Source organism: Alligator mississippiensis, chromosome 12 (assembly GCF_030867095.1).
Source record: "Alligator mississippiensis isolate rAllMis1 chromosome 12, rAllMis1, whole genome shotgun sequence".
NCBI lineage: Eukaryota > Metazoa > Chordata > Crocodylia > Alligatoridae > Alligator > Alligator mississippiensis.
The window spans coordinates 2,263,507-2,276,289 of record NC_081835.1 but is presented as its reverse complement, the minus strand read 5'-3'; the positions used below and the strand labels follow the sequence as shown (position 1 = coordinate 2,276,289).

The 12,783-nt window shown below is 50.7% G+C and overlaps 1 protein-coding gene across 4 annotated transcripts in view; it reads right to left on the bottom strand.

Moving 5' to 3' along the window:
* PTPRG (protein tyrosine phosphatase receptor type G) overlaps positions 1 to 9,375 on the bottom strand; it is a 450,708-nt gene extending 441,333 nt beyond the window's left edge. For 2 of the 4 annotated variants that reach the window (XM_059715744.1, XM_059715745.1), the window contains exon 1: positions 8,973 to 9,375. In XM_059715744.1, coding sequence (XP_059571727.1) covers positions 8,973 to 9,057 — 85 coding nt within the window. In that variant the 5' untranslated portion in view covers positions 9,058 to 9,375. The remainder of the gene's footprint in view (positions 1 to 8,972) is intronic. The other 2 variants (XM_059715747.1, XM_059715746.1) reach the window with 1 other exon arrangement.
* Positions 9,376 to 12,783: the final 3,408 nt, after the last annotated feature.

The following is a 12,783-nucleotide window of genomic DNA, read 5'->3' as shown; positions in this document are numbered from 1 at the left end:
CAGAGTTGACAAAAAGAGATGGCACACTCCTGATGGATCAAGGAGAAGCAGCGGGGAATAAAAGTGCAGCATTTTTTTTTTTTTTTTTTATAAAGAGCATATTGGTGAAGCTCAAGTTTGGGCATGGGACCTTTGGAAGAAAAAACAACACAAACCTTCAAGAATAGGACAAAGATGCACAGAACCCTACCACATGTTCAGTGGACTGAAGTTATATGAACATTAATAAAAAACCCAGTTTTTCTTAAAACTACCTGTTTCCACACCATCATAAAGATGACAGAATGGACCTTCGGCTAACTAAAATGAAAACTGTCTTCATGCTACTACAGCCAGGGGAGCCATGACAATTCACAGCAGCTGAGGACTTGCGCACACGTTTTTGTAACCAGGCTTTACAAAGATAACAATGAATTTATTCACAGTAAACAAAAGAGAAGCACTTTACTATGCATAAACAATGTAGTAAGAAACAATTAAAACAATCACAGCTTTTGAAACTGCTATCACTGAGCCTGTACATTTAACACTTACTTAAATAGCTAAAAATCCAGGAAGGTGACGCTTTGGAATACAAACAGTTATACAGAAGCCATATAATCTGATGCAAAACCCTTGGGCGCAGAAGAAAGGAAAAATAAACAACTAATTTTAGAACTCGAGTACTCCATTAGCGATTCTCACCAATTAAGATATGATGCAACTGCTGTCAACATAGCAAATTTTACTTATATTTTAAAGGTAGGTTTAGACTATTAAAACCCAAGTTCTTCTGCTATGAAAGGAATATTAAAAGGTAATTAATTTGTTAGCAATAGGAGACTGATAAGTAAAAGCCAGTGCGCTGGCTTCCTCATTTCTCCTATCAAACAAATGCATCCTTAGAGAGATTTTTGTGCGTCACCAGTCCCCAGGGGAAGGTCTTCTTGGTCCTAGTTTGCCTCCGCAGTAATTCTAAAGTAAAAGTTGCAGAAGTGATTAAATGACTTTGAAGCCAAAGTCCCACTGGAAGTCAACTGGGCTCTGGCACTTGGGGAAATCCAAGCCATAACACTACTTTTGAGCTCAATGTAGATCTACACTTAAATTTTCAAAAAGCAACTCATCATTTGGGATGCCTCGATTTCCAGGTGAGCACCTGGAGGAAATCCTAATGATACCCAGTTTTTAGAAAGGGAGGTGGGAGGGGAGGGGGGGAATTCAGCCAAGAGGCAATCCCTTAAGTGGCCTGAATTGCAAGCTGGGCCCACAACAAACAATCAAACAAACAAAAAACCAAACAACCGAGGCATTCAAAAGTGACTTTAAGATATGCCTCTGCCTACTTCAAGGACTTCTTACCAGCAGTTGTTCTACCTCTTAGAAGCTCAATTTTTTTCTAAGCTCAGGGGATATAGGAAGTAACAGGAACACATCCCCAGCTGCACAGGACTGGGTTCAAAACATCCCTGGAAAGCACAACGGACCAAGCAGCAGTCATTTTAGCAGCATTAAAGGGGCATCCTTGCTGGAAGCTTTTAGATAAGCCCTGGTGGGTCCAGTCTGGCACAGCTCTGGCCCTTGCAGAGTCACCAGCACCCAGGCTGAGTGAGTGTAGAGCAGTCCAAAGTTAAGAAGCAGGTGTTTTCACCAAGCTCTTGGCAGGGGTAGGAAGGAGCACCCAGCACACAGGGCCAAGGTGAACCTGGCCTCTTTCCCACGCGTTCACTAGTCACCACTTCTCCAGTGTAAACCCTTCTGCGTTATCCTTCAAAGGGAGTAGGCTGAAAAACTATTGTTGCCTTTAAAAGCCAAATTCCAGGGTCATCTTCTGGGCAGGGGCCTAGCCAGGGAATGCCAAGCTTATGACAGAGGAAAGTGCTTTTAAACACTGCAGTATTGTATTGGTGTCTCTGACACCTTCCCAAAAGGGATGGGAACAGACAGACAGACTCGAGTACTGGCCATTTTGCCTGCAAAGATCAGATAGCTTTCCTCTTTGTCACCAGAATAAACTGGCTGACAGCAGGAGAGCTTTAAAAGCAGTCTGTCAAAAAGACAGGCAAGCTCTTTATCAGAGAGAGAGAGAGAGAGAGAGAGAGAGAGAGAGAGAGAAAACACACCACACAGCTGCCACATGACCAAATAATGCCCAACATTTTGCTCCTAAATACCAAGGCAGATCTTTCTGGCTCAAGGTTCATTCATTAAGTATCAGCAAGTACAGAAAAGGATTTTTCAAAGCAATCTTTGCTAAGCTTAAAATCCAAGTCTCAAAACACCTAGATTTTTTTTACATAGGTTTCCATGCTATGAATGCAGAGTCCCCAAAAACAGCAACTGGTGGTGGATAAACACACTCAGGCATTACTGCAACACTTATGCACAGAATAACCACAACACCCACACCAATTGAGATTTCATGTGTCATTGCTGCTGGCAGGTGTATGTTGCAGCCAAGTTCTATAAAATGGGCCATCATTATTCAAATTATTTGATTATTAACACTGCTAATACTCCTACTCCCAAACACATCTAAATATGCATAATGGCACCACATTAAAAAAAGAAAAAGAAAACCCCAAGCCACATGCATTACCCGGCTTTACCTTCAGCCATAGTTTACTCGACGGTTAATTTGAGAGCTGTAAGGTGACCCCATTCACTATAATAAAAAAATAAATCTTGCATCGATTGCATGGCTTCTTCATTCCATTACTATAAAGCCTCCTCACCCTTTTCTCCACTATTTACTCACCCTCGGCATTCCCCTTGCCACCTATAGTAATAAAAGGAATAATACTAAAAGGACAAAGAGGACATCAGTGTCTATATAACCCCTCACTGCTTTCACCTCCTGGCTTGCATGTTGCATTTCTTTTAAGCTTTTATAAGTTGATGGAAAGTTTTCTTCTTACACTGTGCCCTAGAGGGCAGGCCCTGTGCTTTCCCACAGGCATGTACAGACCCAACATAGTGGTTCTCCACCTTGTCAGCCTTGAGGCACCCCTCGAAGTGCCAGCTCTCAACTTTCACGTTATTTATTGACTAGAAAAAAAAAAAAAAAAAGAGCAATTCTGCTGCAACTTGGAAAGCCCACACTCTGAAAGTGTCAGACTGTTTTTAACACTATGAATTCCAGTTGGAAGTCTCTGGGTTTATCTTGTGAATCGTGTTTGCATGCCAAACAGTGCTAACATTGTGCAGCACCCCTGAAAGGATCTCAAGGCACCCTAGGTACCGCCGCACCCTGCCTGAGAATCACTGACCTAGCACAATGCAGTCCCCCAATGCTATTATGACATTAGATAACGTGCACTGGTACTAACAACAGCATCCAAAAGCATTGCTCCTGTTAGTAAGTTTATAAACATGCCAATATAAAAAGCTTGGGCTCCCAATCAGAACAACTAGACCTTACCTAGGCTTTTCAGGAGCTTGTTACAGACACTTCCCATCCGCGTGATGAAAGTGTGCATTCATCAACCTTTTCCTTCTATACGCTGCTTCCCACACCTGCACCTCTCCAGAAAGTTCACATTTTGCCAGTGTTATCCAGAAATAACTCCAAGGAAGTCAACAGAGTTACAACCATGTCAATTTGATACAAGAAGTGGACTCCGTTTTACTTGGACACCAAGGCAACGCAAGTTTTCCAAAGTTACAAATGAGCTAAAAACTTAATTTGGTAGATATTTATGTACCTGAAAACACAGGTAAGTGCCCCGCAATATTTTCAATGCATCCGAGAATCCCATTAGTCTCTCGGCTGCTGCAAGGGCCCAAATACCTTTCAAACTTGCCCTGGAGGATCTCTGGATATGCCCCACTGACAGCAGAATAAGTCATTTAAAACACTGATAATTAATCCTTGAGAATGACTGCACAAGTATGAAGTATCACAATTTGGTCAAAACATAACAGCAACTGTGCTGGATGCTTTGCAATAAAATGAAGATACAGTAACTTAAGAGCAAACAGAAATTAGCCTTGTCCATTTGTCATTTCTCATATTAAAGTTGTATCTTGGATAAAGTGTAATTTTATTACTATACCCTTAGGCTCCAGAGCACATATCATGCCACACATTCATTTGGCACCTAAAAAAGTAGAAGCCAAATTATTAGCATTTTTTCCAAGGATAGTTGAGATTAATCGCTTGCAGTCATTTCTTTAATTTAACCATAAAAAACAAACATTTAAATTACAGCTAACTTTAACAGTGTTTTATTTGAGAAAGCTCTCAGCATGCAAGTCCTTCGATGCTAATCAAGAGATGGATAGGGCTTTCAGTGTTTGCTGTTGCAGAAAACTATAGAAGATGCAAAAACTTGGAAGTTCACAGCTGAAAATAAAATTAAAAAAAAAACAAAAAACTTTAAGCGCAAGTCCATCAGACAAAAAACAGTCAACAGAAGTGAAACCTTGGCCCCACCGGTGCTCCATCCCGTACTACAGAAAGTTTATACTCTGCACAGATGTCACATCAGGTTGTTGGCAAGTAAGACTTCTCACAACGCAATGAAATCCACTGTTCCCTGATGGCACACATCTCACAGGCAGACCATGCTCCATTCCACCACAAACAAAAGACCTTGTTCAACAGCAAGGAAGCCAGAAAGTCCCCATACCAGGACTAGCAGAAAAGCCATCATAAAAAACTCAGAAAAAACTTTTTTTTTCCCCTGAACTGGAAGAGAAAGCCATTTGCTCCAGTTTCCTACAACCAGTGTATACAGAAATCCAACTCCGCCTTGAAAAGTGGGGCAGGAAGAGAGAGAAAGGAGGGGGAAAAACAACTCTACATGCCCCATCCCAACACATTTGGTTCAGCCCTCAAAACAGGAGACCCTGAACAGTGCCAGATCCCAACAGTGGGGGACAAGAGCTTCTGTCTGAGCACATTTACAGACCATGGAACAGAAAAGAAGTTGAACCTGCTCCTGTATTTCTCAGACACCCAGCCTCAATTCTCTGGCAAGTCCACTCCATTTCCTCTAGGAACAGATCCCTCCTCCCTCCCCTCCAAGGTATTACATTTCCCCTTTCTTCCAAATTGCACTTGCTCTGGCTTTTAGGATATCAAGCTTCCAGGACTGCCTGAAGTTTGTTTTCAAAGCTGCATCCTGGTTCTCTCAACTGTGAATCGGCTTGTATATACCTGCAACGGGATATCAAAGCTCTCTCCCTCAGGAGCAAAGCAGCAAGCTCAGCTCCTCCGGCATGGGGAGGAAGGAGAGAGGTACATTTGACACTCTTTATCTGCAAGGACTCCATTAGCCACTTCCTGGAACGTAAAGCATATTTAAAAAGGCATTGAACAGAAGAGATAATTAAAACGTAAGAAGTGTCATCTTCATAAAAGCCACAGGACTAAATAAAGTCCTGGAGGGCCCTCTCCTGTACGTTTCCTCTCTCTATTCACACACACCTTGCTCGGGGAAATCTTGGATAAGCTACAACACCTTTATAAGTGGCAGTCAGTCTGCTCGCAGGAACACGCTTTTAGGAGAGGGATGCACACAATACCGAGGATCCCCTCTCCCCGACAGCAAACGAGGGTGGAGAGATTAACTCGCAACTCAAGAGTATGAAAACCGTCACCTCCACCCCCCAAATATCCTGTATTAAAACAAAACAAAGAAAATGAAGTTGTAAGGTAGTGTGAATTAGGTAATACTACCCGACCCGCTAACAAGGGAGGCAAATTTGATAAAACAGGCTACCTTCTTTTACACATCTATCCTAATAAATAGAAAGCAAGCTATGGCTCCATAAATGCCACGTTTACTGCTAGACTAGTTAAGAAATGTGTAATGGAATACATAATTTTTCTTCGGGTAGCGTGGAGCGTTTATCACATCTTCTCTTGGAGAAGCACTGAGAAACTATTTATTAGGGATGTTATTGTATTGTTAATATTTAGGCCTCATTCATGGACACAATGAATTTAGCTGCCTGGTTGAACAGACCCCATAGAAACAATTGCTTTTACTCTTATCTTAGCTTGATTTATTAAACAATGCAATTACCTGTGACAGTGCCACAGCTGAATGTACTGCGCCAGCCTTTCAGGGAGAGCCGGAGAGCTTCCCATCTCTTTTTGGATAAGGATGACTCTCTTTCCTCCTCGCTACAGCAGAGAGCAAGACACCCATTCACAAGGTACAAAATCCATTACAATTCTCTTCACAAAAGCAAAGCTGCAAAGATTTATTTTCTAGGTCGTGTCATACTTTACCTCAGAACAAAGCCAATTTAGCCTTGTCTGCTGCTTTGCTAACTAAAGTGGAGGGGGGGGGGGGGAATGACTATTTTGCTTGTGTTTATAGAACGAAAGGGTTTATTGCATGAAGGTTTTTTTTAATTACATCTACTTGCAATCCCTGCTTTTCTTCTTTCACAAACTTTTTTTTTGGGGGGGGGGGAAATCTATTGAAAGATGGTGTAGAGGTGCTGAATAGTTAATTCTTTTTTGACAGATTCCCCACCGACACCCATTTTGACAATCTGGCACCTGCACAGATGCCCACGGAGAAGCTCCCTCCCCAGGGCAGCGCTCCTGCACCGCAGAGGAGAAGGGGGCAGCGTCTGCGCTTGTTTAATGAAACCAGCCCACGTGCATTACTCTTGCCGTTTCCCCTCGGAAAAGTGATAACGAAGTCAGGGAAAGGTAGCCGCATCAAGGCCTGAACAAGGAAACAGCCTGCTCTCCATGCAAACCCTTGTGTGATGAACAACCTCCAAATCCTCCCAAGTATGATGCAGCTATTTCCCAGCCGCTCGGGTTGCCGGATGGTTTCACTAACACGCAGCGCACATCCACGCGCACACATCCATGCACCCTTCGCCTTCCCCGGCACCCGCCTGATGCAAACGCGGTGCGGTCCAAACTCCGCCGCTATAAATCACGGATTCCTACGATCCTGTCCTATTAAACCCGCATCAGAGCTCGTTTTCTCCAAGTGCTCCTAGAGCCTCCCTTCTAGATGTAATTACTGTACAATATACATCAGAACCAGAGAGAAAGGCTTCACTCCGAGGGCTGAAATCGAGAAGAAATCAATACAAAGAAGATAAATGTTTCTCCTCAAGAGCTGCAGAATTTCAAATAGATGGAGCTTTTAACCCTTGCTCCGGCTTATTTCATTTTTGCTTGAAATCACTGAACGGTCTGGGAGGACCGGGATGTGAAAGGGCCGGTTACTTATCCCCACGACTGAGCAATGACTCCAGAGAGATGGTTCTGCTTGTCCGTCCTTTAACCCGCAAAGGGGTCCATGCTACTAGGGGGTCAGCGTGGAAACTGTCCTGCCTCTTAGAGCAACGAACCGCGACTTCTCATTTAAGGCGGGGGGGCACACAAATGAAACCATGTGGACAGGAAAAGGGTCTGCAAAATACGGGAGCGGTCACGTGGTTTCAGCGCCAGAGATCGAAGTTTGCCAGCCCCCGAAACAACAATAACGTTTGGCTGGAAGGGTCGCAAGTTTACTGCCCCCAGAAGGAAGTTTGGTGTTTTTTTTAAAAGGAAATAAATAAATAGATCAACTCTAGGTTTGATTCTTTTCTCTCCCCTTCTACACTTGACAGCACTTTGCCTGCAGTTTCACCACCTCCCTTTGGGAAGTCGGCTGCTCCCCTTCGGGAGACGGGCTGGGGGAAGAGGGCAGGGAAAACCCTTCCATATTTTAGAAGGAATATATAGATTTTGTTTTTAAAAAGACAAAGAGAAAGAGAGAGAGAAGGAGGCAGAGGGTGTGCAGGAGTACAGAGCACGGGTGGTGCCAGGGCTGGGAGGCAGCAGCAGGGCGCGGGCCCCCCGAAGGAGCGGAGCCGAGCCGAGCCGAGCCGAGCCCAGCGGGGCGCGGAGGCTCCGGGAGGGCGGCCGGCAGCTCGGCAGCGCCTCTGCCGGGGCGCGGGGGCAGTGCGAGGGATGCCGGCCCCGCCGAGCCGAGCCGAGCCGAGCCTCTGACATTTTAACTTTCCTTAGCTCCGGGCTCCATGAAGGAGGCGGCGAGAGGGGCGGGATCGCGCCCGGGCTCCGGCGGCGGCGGCGGCGGCCGCGGGGAGGCACCGCGTTGCCGGAGCCTCGCCCCGGGCTGCAGCCGGGCGGAGCCCGCGGGGGGCAGCCCCGGCCCCGGCCCCGCAAGGGCAGGGCGGCGGGGAAAGGAAGGGGACCAAGCCCCGGGGGAGCCTCCCCTCCTCCGGGCACCCCCCGCCCCGCATCCCGCACCCCGCACCCGGCCCCGGGCAGAGGCGGGCGGGCGAGCGGGCATGCACACATTGACACCCCCCCCTCCCACACACACACACCCCGATACGTGTGCACAGACACAAGGGGCCGGGGTGAAGGGCACACACACACACGGAGCGACACACGCAGGGCCCGGGGACAAGGGGCACACACTGACACCCCCCCCCCCACACACACACACACACACCGATACGTGTGCAGACTCGCGGGGCCGGGGGGTGAAGGGCACACACACACACACACGTACACACGCGCGGGGCCCGGGGACAAGGGGCGCGCACACACACATGTACACACGCGCGGGGTTGGGGGCGTGCTTGCACACACACGCAAATATATGTGTACACAGAAAAGCGGGGACGAGGGGCGCACACACACGTATACAGAGAGTGATACACGTACACACGCGCGTAGCGGGGGGCTGAGGGGCGGGCGGGCGTACACACACACACACACACACAGTGACACCGATACGGACACGCGCGGGCTCGGGGACGAGGGGCGCACACACAAGCGGGGCCGGGGGATGAGGCGCGCGCGCACACACACACACACACTCACCTCACACACACACAGACCCGCGGGTAGGTGCACCCCCCCCCCCCCACACACACACACACACACACAGACCCGCGGGTAGGTGCACCCCCCCCCACACAGACCCGCGGGTCCGGGACACGCGCGGGACGCGCCGCCCCGTGTCACACACGCGCGCGCGGGGGCGCGGGGCACTGACCGGGCAGGCAGAGCGCGGCGCGGAGCAGGGCGGCGGCGAGGTGCGCGCACAGGCTCCAGGCGCAGGGCTGCAGGAGTGCCCGCATGTCCGGCGCCGCACATCGAGGGGGGCGGACGAAGGCGCCGCGCCGCTCCGCTCCTTCCTCGCGCTCCGCTCCGGCTCCGCTCCGGCTCCGGCTCCGCTCCGGCTCCTGGCGCCGCCTCACGCGGAAAGTTTGCGGGGCCCGGCCGGGCCGGCCGAGCTCAGGGGCGCGGGGCGGGCGGGGCCGGGCCGGGGGGGCGGCGGAGGCGGAGGCGCGGGCGGCGGCCCCGCTCCATGCCGCCGCGCGGGAAGTGCGGGCCCGGCGCCGCCCGAGACTTTAAAGCGGTGCGGGCGGGCGGGCGGGCGGGCGCGGAGCGGAGCGGAGCCGGGGGCAGGCGGCGGCGGCGGCGGCGGCGGCGGCAGCAGCGGGAGCGGGAGCGGCGCGGGGGGAGGGGCGGGGCGGGCGGGCGGGCGGGAGGGAGGGGGAGGGGCGCGCTACCGCCGCTCTTAAAGGGCCCGCGCCGCCCCGAGCGGGGAGCCCGGCCTGCGCGTGATTGTGCGTGCCCGCATGTCGCTGCGTCCACGCGGCCGCACGCGGGGCCACGTCGGACACGGTGGGGTGGCGCGGCGCCCACGCGGGTTGCGGTGCGTGTGCGATGGCCCGCGCCTGTCCACACCTGCCCGCCCAAGTGTCCGTGCCCGCAGGAGTGTGCCCATGCGCGCGCGTGGGTGGCTGTGTGTCCTCTGCGTGCACATGGCCGCGCGGGTGCGTGTGACGGTGCGCTGGCACACGCGAGCCCCGCGGGGGAGGCAGCGCGGAGCCCCGCAAAGCCCCGCCGCTGCGCGTGGCCGCGGGAGCCGGCAGGTGCGGTGCGGCGCGGCGCGGCGCGAGTCCAAGCAGGACCGGCCACAGCGCCATCATCCCCGACACGGCTTCGTCCAGCCGGGTCTTCAGCACCGCCAAGGGTGGAGCGTCCACCACCTCTCTGGGTGACTTGTTCCCGTGCTTTACTACCTGCTCCTCCCGAGTTTTTCCTCATATCCAACCTCAACTTCCCTTGCTGCAGCGTGAGCCCATTGCTCCTTCTGTCATCTGCCCCCACTGAGACCAGCCCAGCTCCGTCCTCTTTGCAGCCCCCCTGCAGGGAGGTGAAGGCTGCTATTCGATCCCCTCCATGTCCTCCTCTGCAGACTTGATCAGCCCAGTTCCCTCCTCCTCTCCTCAAGTCCCGTCCCCCAGCCCACCACCATTTTCCTCGCCCTCCACTGGCCTCTCCAATTTGTCCACATCCTTTCTGTCCAGACTGGACGCAGCACTCCAGATGTGGCCCCCCCAGTGCCGAATAGAGGGGAATGAATTATCGCTGCCCTCCATGTGCTGGCAGCGCGCCTCCCCATGCAGCCCAGGATGCCCTTAGCCTTCTTCACAAGGGCACTGTGTTGGCCCCAAGAGCTACCTTCGAGGAGGATGCTGCAGGCCGGGCTGATGCATCACCCTGCCGTAGACCAGGCCTCCTCGGATGAGAACAGGAGCAGCAGAAACTGGTCTCAACTCAAAAAAGCGAAGCCTTCGCTTGAGGTGACGTGGCTCTGGTGTGGTCTCTCCAGGCTCCACATGCATCTGTCCCCTCTTGTTTTTCACCCACGTCACTCACTACTGTCATTACTAAAGACAGTTTTCCCCCCATCGTCTGACCTCCGGCTCGGGTGGTCAGATCGGGTCCCATCCTCGTACCTTTATTTACCTGCAGGCTCTCTCAAACCTTGGAAATCTCTCCCAGCAGGAGCTTTAGGAAGAAGAAACAAAGCACAGGCAGGCAAAACAAATAGTACTTTCCCCAGAGTCTGGAACAAGTCTGTCCGTCCCTTGGGACACAGGCAGAGTGGAGTCTTCCTATAACTTAAATCCTTGTTATCTCAGCCTGTTCGGCGTGGGTGGTTTGCAGTCGCCAGAGTGATGGTTTGCACCGTACGAGGAGATTTATTGCGTCTGCCTGGTGGAAGCCCTGCAGCCAAGGTCACTTGGGACCTCCACAAGGTCACTCCTCCAGCTCCCGACTGCAGTGGAAACTGGGCCTTTCCCACCAACCACGCATCGCAAAGGAGCCCCGAGACCCTGCATGCCGAAGTCGAGCGGTGGGTGCCATGCCCGCGTTCACCAGCCGTGCCCAAGCACGTGATCCAGGGTACAAGAACAATGGGGTGCGGATTAGGATGGGGCGCAGATTCGTGTCCCTAAACTAGGAGGCACAAAGATGCCTGAGGCCTTCCTGTGACCACCCAAAACTATGCCTGCTAAAAGCACAGCACCAAATCAGGGAGGGCAAAGTGCCTAGGCAAAGCCTCTACTTCCATGGAGAGATGTTTCACCCAATGAAATTCTGCAATCCTTGCACACTCAGCACTGCTCTGGGGTCGTAGGAGCTTGGTGCTGGGGATGCACAACCGAGGCCCGAAACAGGGCCCCGCAAAAGCTTCATGGACTTGACCGAAGCTGTGGCCCACCTTATGGTTCACTAAACCCGCTTGCAGAGCAGTTCTGCTTAAGCTCCTTGCAACATGAGGGGAGTCTGGAGAAAATTGATCCATTTTCCCTCCCCATGCAAAAGAAAAAAAATAAATAAAAACTCCTGTTTTGACCTTAAAGGCTGCAGTGACACAGATGTCCGGTCAGTCAGCTCACATGGGACTACTGCAGAACAAGTGCAGAAAGTGCCCCTGTAACAAAGCCCCGGGGAGGGCGGGAGGCCCCCAAGGATGCACCCTGGGTGTGTGCCAGCTCACCCGTCTCCTACTCCACTGAATGGGCACACCAAAGTTATTAATTTGCCCAGAAATCACCATTTCCCGCAGGCACTGCAGTCCAATAGCGGAAAAAACCAAAGGGATTTTTACACAGGAAGAAAAAGCAATGCAGTGGTTTTTTGGTTTTACTATATGTTGTTAAGGAAACTCATCCAATTTGACACAATCCTTATCCGGTATTCAGACTACCATCCAGCCCTTATAATATCTCTAGGAAAATCCCTGAGATCAACCTCCCCTCGGTCGCAGCCACCTCCCTCCACTGGGGGGAAAAGCAACTAGACATTATTGCAATCTCAAAACCTTTTTTTTTAAATGTAATTTGCACAAATACTTCTCTCACCAATGCAAAATCATGAATGAAATGTACTGAGTCTACAATGTTTTATTTATTTTTTTAATCTATTGATTGTATTAAGTAGTCTATGCTTCCCTAAACTGGTACGGTAAAATCCTGAAACTTGAGTCCGCGTCTGCAACCCGGAGTTTGGATTTGGATTTTTCCATCCTTAAAACAAAACAAGCAGAAATGAGATACAAGGGTGCAACCATGTGGCCCCGTCCCCTACGTTCGTACAGCCTGTAAAAAGTCAATCCCCCATATCTCTGTAGGGGACATTAATATAAAACAGAGGAGCTCAGATGGGCCCCCCTCAGGTCCTTCCACGTTCGACAAATAAAAAAGCCACGCAAGCAGGGGGCAGAGTTCTTGGCACAGGATGCAACGGGGACAGCTTCCCTGCAACTTCAGATCAACCGATACATCATCTTAGTGATAGAAGTTGCTTTTTTTTTTCCCCGTTTAGCGATTCGGGTGGGCAGGAGAACCGCGAAGATGTATGACCGAGGCCTGGAGAAATGGGATTAAACAAGGTTAAATGAGAACACATTTCCTGCGGTATCTCTTTGCCTATGGCACATTGTCTGTCAACAAAATGTAGGTACAAATTGTTCTGTGGATGTCCCTTAACCATCCAAATAGAGA